Genomic DNA, 9987 nt, shown 5'->3' with positions numbered 1-9987 from the left:
CCAAGAGAAACTGATGCGTTACGGTCTAGACAAGTGGTCTGTGCGGTGGGTGGGGAACTGGCTGACAGGCTGCACCCAGAGGGTGGTAAATAGCTCATTTTCACACTGGCAACCTGTCATGAGTGGGGTCCCCCAGGGATCAATATTGGGCCCAACACCTTTTAACATCTTCATAAGTGATCTGGATGATGGAATCAAGCATACCCTGATGAAGTGTACTGATGACACCAAACTGAGTGGGGAAGTGGACACTTCAGAAAGGAGAGCCACCCCGCAAGAAGACCTGGATAGGCTGGAAGAGCGGGCTAACAAGAACCTTATGATGTTCAACAAGGACAAGCGTAAGGTCTTGCACCTGGGAAAACATAATCCAGGAGTGCAGCACAGGCTGGGATATAGCCGGTTGGAGAGCAGCTCTGTGGTAAGGGACCTGGGGGTCCTCGTGGACAACCAGCTCAGCATGAGGGAACAGTGCGCTGCTGCTGCTGCTGCAAAGAAAGACAACAGGATGCTGGATTCCGTCAACAAGGGCATCACCAGCCAAGATAAAGAAGTCATTAACGCACTCTACTCAGCACCTGTCAGGCCACACCGCAAATACTGTGTTCAGTTTTGGTCCCCACTATGCAAAAAAGACGTGGACAGGCTGGAGAGGGTCCAGAGAAGGGACACCAAGATGATCAATGGACTGGGAAGCCTGCAATATGAGGAAAGGCTGAGAGACTGGGTTTCTTCAGCCTTGAGAAAAGAAGGCTTAGAGGAGACCTTATCACCATGTTCCAGGATTTCAAGGGTGGCTACAAAGAAGATGGAGACTCTCTTTTTACAAGGAGTCACATGGAAAAGACAAGAGGTAATGGGTACAAGTTACTCCTGGGGAGATTCAGGGTGGACACAAGAGGAAAATTTTTCACGATGAGAACAATCAGCCATTGGAATAATCTCCCCAGGGAAGCGGTGGATTCCCCAACACGGGCCACTTTTAAGAATCAGCTGGACAGGGTGCTGGGCCATCTTGTCTAGACTGTGCTTTTGCCAAGAAAGGTTGGACCACGTGATGCTTGAGATCCCTTCCTGTAATTCTAAGATTCCTATGACGTCTTAGAGGAAATTAAATAGTATGGTATATTAAGATTTTATGAATATGTGTAGGTAGCTATTGTCTACCTGTCTTCCATTGTGCTCCTGGAAGAATTCCAGACATTAAATGGATGGCCCTGAATTTCTGAGTCTCCCAGCTCTTGGAGGCAGAGGTCTCTACTCTGAGTTTGCTGCGGCTGCTTGACCTGCTGTCCATGTCAGATGCTTCTGTATGAGAATCGCTGAGCCTAGACTGCCCATGCTATGAAAGCCAGGATGAGTAAAATATGTGCTTCCTGAAGAGATGCAGGCATGTTACTTTTCCTCAAGTTTAGGACATTGTAATTTACCTTAACTTGTCTACAACAGTCTCGAGGGAAAGAAGGAAAGTCTTGGGGGAGGGGGAAGGGAATGAGGGCATTTCTTGCCTTATCCCTCAAATTCAATGACTTGAAAGTCATTATACCGAAGGCACGTAACAGAAATATTAACACTATTATTTACAGTAATAAAAACATTATTATGATGTGCCTAATTAGGAACCATTATAATACCAATTAAAGCTGTCAAAATAGAACAAAAAAGTAACATGTGTTTTTTCCCTAGAGGACTAGGATATGGTGAGACTCATTATTAACTCATAATTTGAAGACAGAAGACTGCTTTCAGTTTGAGTTGAAATCCAGGCTCTTAAGGAAAAGAGGGCTCTGAGGTATATTCCTCTCTGGAAGGCATTGCTTAAGCAAATGTTATCATAATACTAGAAGCATTTTTTAATACCCAGGGCAGACACTTAAAAAAATCTGAATACATCAGTATCTATTTAGTTCAGCTTTAGCATCCAACACAATTCTGACATTTGCAATCCGCGCGTCAGTATTCATCTCACTGCAGGAGATGGCATTTACCTGGAAAGGATGGTCAGAGAGCCCTTAAGAAATCTAATTAAAATGCAGCTTGTTACCAGAGCAATGCATCACACTGTGCTGTCATAGTAACCGGGGGTCCCATGGACTTTCGGGGCCATCTGAGGGCATTTTTGCAAGAGGCACCAGAACTACTAAACTGATTGCCTATGGTACATTTTGAATGACCTGAAAACTCTGAATGATTTGCTGATGTTAACCTATCAAAGAAAATAATTAACTCCTACATGCTCAGACAATGGGCCAGTCTCAGGAGTCAGTTTATTCCTATTACTGTTTTTTTGAGACATACTGCTCCCCACAGCTTATTTAAGAAGTGCACGACTTATTTGCAACATGTGAGCAAAAAAAAAAACAGTTTAATTTGATTCCCTAATAGAGAAACAATAGAGCAATAAGATTAGCAAATCGACCTGTGGGCTGTGGAAGAGAAGATAAACAACAAAAATACATATTCTACTTAGGCTGCTATTTCCAGTGCTGTCTCCTGAAGTACCAGTCATCTGACTGCTCTCAGTCATTGCTTTTGGTGGATGAGTACCTGCCAGCATGCTGGGAATAAATCACACTACAGCACTGGGCTTTTCTTCCTGAATCCTTCTACTAGAACAGAAAGATTAACAGCATTAAAAATTATAAAAGCAGTATCTTACATTGTGCCCTGTCCTGATATTTATTTTCTACAAATGCAATCAATAGATTTGCCACAGAGGCATTAAGACGAATTTTAACAGTAAAGATGTCCAAATCAAGAGATTCTTTTGACACACCACCTGGGAAGGAGACTGCAAATCGTTAGTGGCTCGTTGCAGGTTATCATGAAAGATTTCTGCAAAAGAGTGCAGGAATTCAGGCTCCATTAAGTGATTTAACCACTGACGAAAATCACAGAATCGCAAGTTGTTTGAAATGATGAAGGGGATTTTTAATTGATTTGAAAAAAGAGCTTGATAGCAATTCTTCTGAAATAAATTAATTTCCTTAGAAGTATGGGGTTGGGACTCGGAGATGACATGGGAAATTGAAGCACTGGTTTCTTAGGCATCGTGAAACCAGTATGTTCATGGGATTTTGGCTCATAGTACTAAACCATCAGCTCCTACAGCTGAGATGGGTACATACCAGGTTGGGCATCCTAATACCAGGAAGGCTGGAGAAAGCCAGGAAGGAGCTCAGTTCAAGAACACGCTGAGAGTTCAGCCTCTGGGGTTTTGGGTCTCTTTTTGTACGTACCAGGGACACGCATTATGTGGTTGTGCCTGAGTTTCCCCATTTATAAAAACAGACAATATACTTACCTGTTTCGAGATCCACTCCACAGAACACTGGAAATACTAGCTGTAAGGGATGGTTCAAAATCCTACTCAGGAGTAGAGAACCTTAAATGAAAAAAACCACCGTATTGTTCAGGTTACAGGCAACATTTGATCCAAAATAACAGATAATAAAAAATGAGAGAAGGAAAAACAGCTCACATTTAAATCTTTTTACTCTATGGAAAAGTATCCAGGCAACATAATAACTAAAATTACCGTGTCTAAAAACAGACAGTAGACTGTACTTTTGCTAAATGGGACTCTATACAAGACAAATTGATCACAACTAATCCATCACTCTTCTGTATAGCCCAACACTTTAACAACCTTGAAACAGTAATTCTTCAAAGGACCTCATGATTTCCTGATAATCTGCTGCAACCCATTATTAATGGATTCATTGACTCTCGGGTTCTCCTTACAACAGAAAGTTTATTAGCACTACAAATGAATCTATTTTGTCAACAATTTACTCCAGCTGAGGTACCAACCCTGATACTCTCATTCTTCATCCTGTTTTTGGTATAGACTGGGCTGTCATTTGCTGGTTTTGTTCCTCCAGTTCCTTCGCAGGGAGCAAGACATCCTGAATGCTTTAACACGGGCTTTTGGAGAGGAATGAAGGTGTTATAAATCAACACTAATTTAGAAGTTCATTTTAATGGGTTACATTTTATTTGCTTCAGTTGAACACCATTATTTACAAGCACAAGTTAATAAAACACATCACAAAACAATAAATTTTCAACAGCTAATATTTATAGGTGCATAGTTCATGCTTGATTACTTTTTTATATGTATAATACATACACATATATATAAAGCTCTCACAATAAGTCATCTCTGCACAGAAAGAATAGTCATAGGAAACAAATAAAAATTGTATCATAAACAATATCAAATTACTGACAGCCTATCAACAAAACATGTACAGAGTTAGAAATAAGCAGTAGACACTTAGGTGTTTTTATTTAATATTTTCTTTTTTAACTTTTAAACTTGAAGCCACAATATCCACAGCACAACAATGATCCTGCCAACCAGCTTTCATTTCAGCAGGAGGGAAATGCTGAAACAAGGTGGATGCAGTCACAGATACTCCAATCATTGCTGATGGAAGACTTCAAAATACACCGTAAAAACTGTAAAAAAATTTTACGACTGGGCACATTGGAACTCAGCACTTGTACAGGATGGGACGTCTTTAGTAGTTAGTAGATTTCAGGAGATATAAAGGAAGGAAAGGACTCTCATGCTTCAGGTTCATAGTCTTGATACTCTTCCTAATGAGGAGAGCAGAAATCAGCGCTACTAGTATTTTAGATAAATACATCCTACTTTCACTGCTTGTTCTAGTCCTAGTGGATTCATTGCCAAAATACTATGGATTTCCATGCGATCAGGATCTTGCCATTTATTATTATTTTCTCACACCTTCCAGACACTGTACCTAAGAAGCTGTAGTATTTACAGGAGAATTAGGCTTTTACAGCGGCTAACACGCCACTCAGCTGATGTTGCCAGAAACTCAGGAGGCCGCCCGTGGCAATTTACTTGGAGAGGGAGGAGGACCACCTCTGGCCTGAACAGCACACCAGGTGCTGCAGATACTCGTATGAGTCAGTAAATTACTTAAGTGTGTGTTTAACTACGGGTAGATGAGGAGTCCCCATGATTTCAGTGATTTTCAAGGTTTTAGCAATCAAATGTGCCTTTAAGTCTTTTACTGGATCATGGCCTAAATGTTTTATATCTCTCATTTTCAGCCTAATCATCTGCACTACTGTAAAACTGCCACTCCAACTACCAACGCATCGTGCCAGACATTGTAGTAATATTTTAGATAGCAGGTGCATGAAAAACAACAAAATAATTAATTGCATTAACTTAAGAGTATAGTAATGAATTATCGTGTTTTACAAAGCACGATGCTTTGATAAATGGCCAAACTACTAAAACAACCTACGAAGATGCAATTTTTCACGTATTCCCTATCGAACATAAGAAAAAGATACAAGTTTACTCTGGATTACTCAGAAACCCAGGCACAAGTGTTTCGAAACACACACAATGTTTTCCTGAGAAACTTCCTTACTATCAAGAAAGCAATGGATTTTCTGATTCCCAGCACTATACCTCTGGGAGATCTTGGCCAAAGAGACTGCATTTCTGCTACGCCCCTGCAGCTCAGAGCACCAGCCTGTGCCAGGCTAAGGCAACTCAAGCATGCAGCCCCCTCCTGTGCCCTTCTACCACATGCATTCCCAGCAAATACCACAACAGATTTACCTCTGGAGGCATTTCGTAAGCCTCATTCTCAGGATCCATAGGAACATCTGTATTATTCACCATTCCCTCCTGCAGGAAACCTTCTTCATTCTGCATTTAAAACAGGGAAAGAAAAGTGACAGGTTGTAACTGCTTGCCTTGTCATTTATGCCAAAGCGTGTCTTTCCTCCCCATAAGTAGTTGACTTCTTGCCCTGTCCTTTGGTTGTGGGATATTGCTAGAGGATGTCAGCTCCAGAAAGATCTCCATGTTCTACAGGGGTATCCATGGGAATGACTACTACCATCTTTCTGAATAGCTGAAGTGCTGACATCCCATTTCTCTCTTGCCACGGATAGATCAAGAAGTCAATCTGAACAAAAGAACAGTACCATCACCGACTTGCTGAATATCTTTGGAAAATACTTCAATTGCACAGAAAATACTTTGGTCAAGTCATGAAGCAAACCAAGACAAGGTTTTTGCTCCTAAAGAAACTGATCTAGGAAACACACAAATTGTTTAAGTAAGTTATCACAATAATTCCTTTTTAACTACTTGGGGAATACAGTCACAGGTATGCAAAAGTAGTTGCAAAAGCAGGTCAAAAGAGGTGGGTAGTATCAAGACAAACAAATGAAATAGTAATTCAATTATATATATTTTTAATATTACAGACACATCGATTCTCTCATAAATCATTGTTTATTTTACAGTTTTAGCTTTTTCACAGTACATTTCAAAGTGGCCAAAAAAGAGAGAACTATTGTAACTCGGACTATTGCATGCTGGTTTTTTCCTTCAGTTTTAGAACCTAATTATATTGGGAAAAGCTTTTTTCCTTTAATGGGTCACACCTCTATATGCTTTCTTATGTCAGCCAGCATGTTACTCTACACAGTATTAGTATACGATGCATGGCACTACCTGATACCCAGTTTCTTACACTTTTTTCTGGGCATCTGTAATTGTCCAACTCCAACCGTTCTATGATTCTGTGATTACAGAAGCGCTTCTATTTTATATAGCAATTTTCGTAACAGCCTCTTCGAATTAATGGGATTGCAACCGTGTAAGGAGTAACTTGCCGAGTAAGATTACTTAAGTGTCGTCCTAGAACTATAGAAACTATTTACCATCTGAAACAAACACAAATTACAAAGGGGAAAAAAAAAAAAAGCATTCCAATTGGGCCAATTTCCATAGCAGTTGTTACCACAGAAGTTCACAGAGAAGAAACATGAGTTTTGCCAGAACAAAGACTGCTGGAGTTTGTCCTGAACTGTAAGAAAATTGATGTGAAAAAAGGTAGAGTAGCTCAGTGGAACTACTGTGACCATGCTGATTTATAACAGTTGCCAATCTAGACAGAAATGCACTACAATTACAGACACGCAGGAAGAAATTAACTTTAAAAAACATCCTGCAGGCTGGTAGCGTAGACAGAAATACAAAATTAAGTAAGCCACAAACCAGACTAATGAGGTAATTCTTCAAAGTCTGCAATTTATAGGATACTGATGCTAAATTAAATTTAGGATATAGATAAAATGAGGATAAGAGAAGCTAAACCTGAAACTCATCTCTGTGAGTTTAACAGAAAATAGAAAATCATATGCAAAACAGGTGGCAGTAAACCCTCTTTACCTTCACACGATATCTATCATGCTTCTGCTGTTCACCATTTGCCACCTATCAGCTCCGTCTGTGGTTTAACCAGATGACCTTAGTCATAATGCTCTTATTTTGTTCCTAACTTGCTGCATCTCTCCATGCACAAATTGTGACTTTATCTGCTGGATACGAATCTTGTTCTTCCTTGGTTTGGTCACCTTTTCTGGCACAGATGCATTTGCATGTTTTTCACCCTCATCATCGAAATCCATGATGTGCAGGACTTTTATTTCCATAATATGGATTCTTCTCTCTAGCTCTTTCTTCAGACTTTAAAAGGCCCAGTATGAAAATATGCGGTCCCATTGCTTCTCAGTGGGGGCAGATATGCTTCTTCCTTTAGAGGTAAACAGTATAGTCCATGTGGAGTCAATGCCTACTATTCTGCCAAGTTCCCTCCATGCATGTGCCTGCTACCAGTTAACACCCTGTGCTGCTCTATGGCATAACTAACATGGACAAATTCCAAAAGTCAAGGGATCTCGATGAATAATGTTGCTAATATCTTTATTTAGGCCTGTCTTCCAGGAGAACTAGTAATTTTGGGTGTTCAACATGACAGGTAACTTTTAAAGCACGAAATTATCAGAAAAACTGGTACCAATTACAGTTCTGCCCCAGCTCATCAAAACACTTGAGCTCCTAAGAGTATTTGATGTGCAATATTTAATTACCCTAGCTTCTAAACAAATTTTAGGAGTATTTATGCCTATTCACTTTTATGAGAAGTAGCATCAATCCCTATCAGATTTGACTGAAACAGCTAAATAATGTGTGCGATGCAAATTTTAAAGCTGTTACTATGCACTTGATCCAATGTATCAGCTGTAAGGACCTACAGGCCCAGTCTACTGCACTCCTGTTTAATCCCAAATATAATTTAATTTCTGCTTCCCCCTTTCATTAAGGAACAGCTTCAGCTAACAATCAGTACATCAAGTAAAACTCTGCACAAAATCAGTCTTGAGGTTGCACAAGGAAGAAAGCATGCAGTTTAATGTTATCTGTAGCAGGAAAACAGATGGCAAGTGAAACTGCCAGGACCATTAGTAACGACAAAGAAAAAGATTTGCCAGATGAATTTCAAAGAAGAACTTCGAAGCTCATACGCTGTTTGTTTGTTAGGAACCTCTGCCATCGGTCTGGACTGTCAATCAGGATTACAGAGACACAATGTCTAAAAAAAGGCTGAATTTATCATCTCCCCAAGTTCCTTCAAGGAGTTCAGGATTGAGATTCCTCTATAGCTTCAAATGAAACAATCATCAGCACTACCAAAATGCAACATCAATCACAACACCAATATTTTTTCAACTGAAGCAAATCACAAGCCATACCAAACCATCAAGGGAACTCTTTGCCTGGGAAAGTCTTATCACCTTTGTCCAGCTGCGAACAGGAACACAAACACCACCTTTCATGTTGATGTCACTGCAGTTCACTCAAGGTCACGTTTGTTACATTTAAATGTATAGCATAGGTGACCACATCATTTTTAATGGTGGCTCTCTCTGCAACTGATGTACCATCCCTCCAAAGTTAGCATACTACAAAAGCAAACAAACACCCTCAGTAACATAGAGCCATCTAAGGTACACCTTATATCATTATTTACTTCCTTTAAAACAAAGAAATACAATTTTACGTTCTCATGGTCAATAATTCCGTATCCTAATTCAGTTATGGAAGAGGAAAAACACCCAATAGACCAATTTGTGTCTTAGTATGAAAGACATTTTTTGTCTTGTAGCTGCCACCTCTATTCTTAAACCATACAGAAAGGCATTTCCAGAGAGAAAGCTTTTTATTAAAAGATCTGAAAAGCTAAACAGAAGCTTCTCAGAGATGAAGTTAGTTTTTAACTGGAGATCATGAGCTCTTTTGGGGGGAAAACACTTTAAAAAGGGAAAATTGCAACTCATGGAATAACCAAGGTGTTAAAAGAATGGTGAGGAGAGGATGTCTGCTTGTCCCCTGAGGATTCCCTTCAGAAAAAGCAAATGCTTTTCTGGTTTTATACCTTGGTTTTAAGCAAGGTCACTCTGGGTAAGACTTGTATTTCTACGTCTCCAGAGTCTTGTGTCCTCAGAGCCATGTTATGCAAAGCAAGCTTTTGCGTCTAGCCAGAGCAGAGCACACACTACGTTGCCTTTCCCGGGTACCAATGGTGGTGTCAGTTTGGGCTGTCAGCACTCCTGTCTGCCTTGGCAGAGCTTCGTGACTGTCAGACTCGCACAGCCCAAGACCTACGTGCTACCAGGCTACCTCGCAAGCCCACTCACACCTTCCCTGGGAATGAATGGTTGTGGTGTACATCTTCCCTCCCAAAGCACGCTCTGCTCTCATTTTGTCAAGCAACTTTTGTCATTTTATAAACGAAAGGGAGACAGTGTCCCATCATTGTACGAAGTGGCACATTTGCATGACCTTAGGCACGAGTTCTGGCTCCAGGAACAGGTACAAAATAACTGGTATACAAGAGTGGCAAAAATAAGATATGAAGTAGAACTTATTTGCTGCAGTTGCTCCAAAATGCTGACTCGTCCTCCTTGTCTATGGGAATGAATCCTGCTAAGCTGTGTGTGTGACAGTGTGAAACAACACACTTTTGCAATAAAATAGTAATCAAACTAATTTAAGTCTTCCTGAAGACCTGGCCCTGTTTAAATTATAGAATATTTGCCAAAACTCCAGGCCTTCTCCTTTTACCAGGAAAACATCAC

General features: G+C 40.2%; 1 protein-coding gene across 1 annotated transcript in view; it reads right to left on the bottom strand.

The window, feature by feature from the left end:
* Positions 1 to 4265: 4265 nt before the first annotated feature.
* SNCA (synuclein alpha) overlaps positions 4266 to 9987 on the bottom strand; it is a 72393-nt gene continuing 66671 nt past the window's right edge. The window contains exons 5-6 of the mRNA XM_063337018.1: positions 5612 to 5701; positions 4266 to 4605 (exon numbers count right to left, since the gene is read on the bottom strand). Coding sequence (XP_063193088.1) covers positions 4573 to 4605; positions 5612 to 5701 — 123 coding nt within the window. The 3' untranslated portion in view covers positions 4266 to 4572. The remainder of the gene's footprint in view (positions 4606 to 5611; positions 5702 to 9987) is intronic.

Source organism: Chroicocephalus ridibundus, chromosome 5 (assembly GCF_963924245.1).
Source record: "Chroicocephalus ridibundus chromosome 5, bChrRid1.1, whole genome shotgun sequence".
Lineage (NCBI taxonomy): Eukaryota > Metazoa > Chordata > Aves > Charadriiformes > Laridae > Chroicocephalus > Chroicocephalus ridibundus.
The sequence above is the reverse complement of the archived record's forward strand: the minus strand, read 5'-3'. Positions and strand labels throughout refer to the sequence as shown.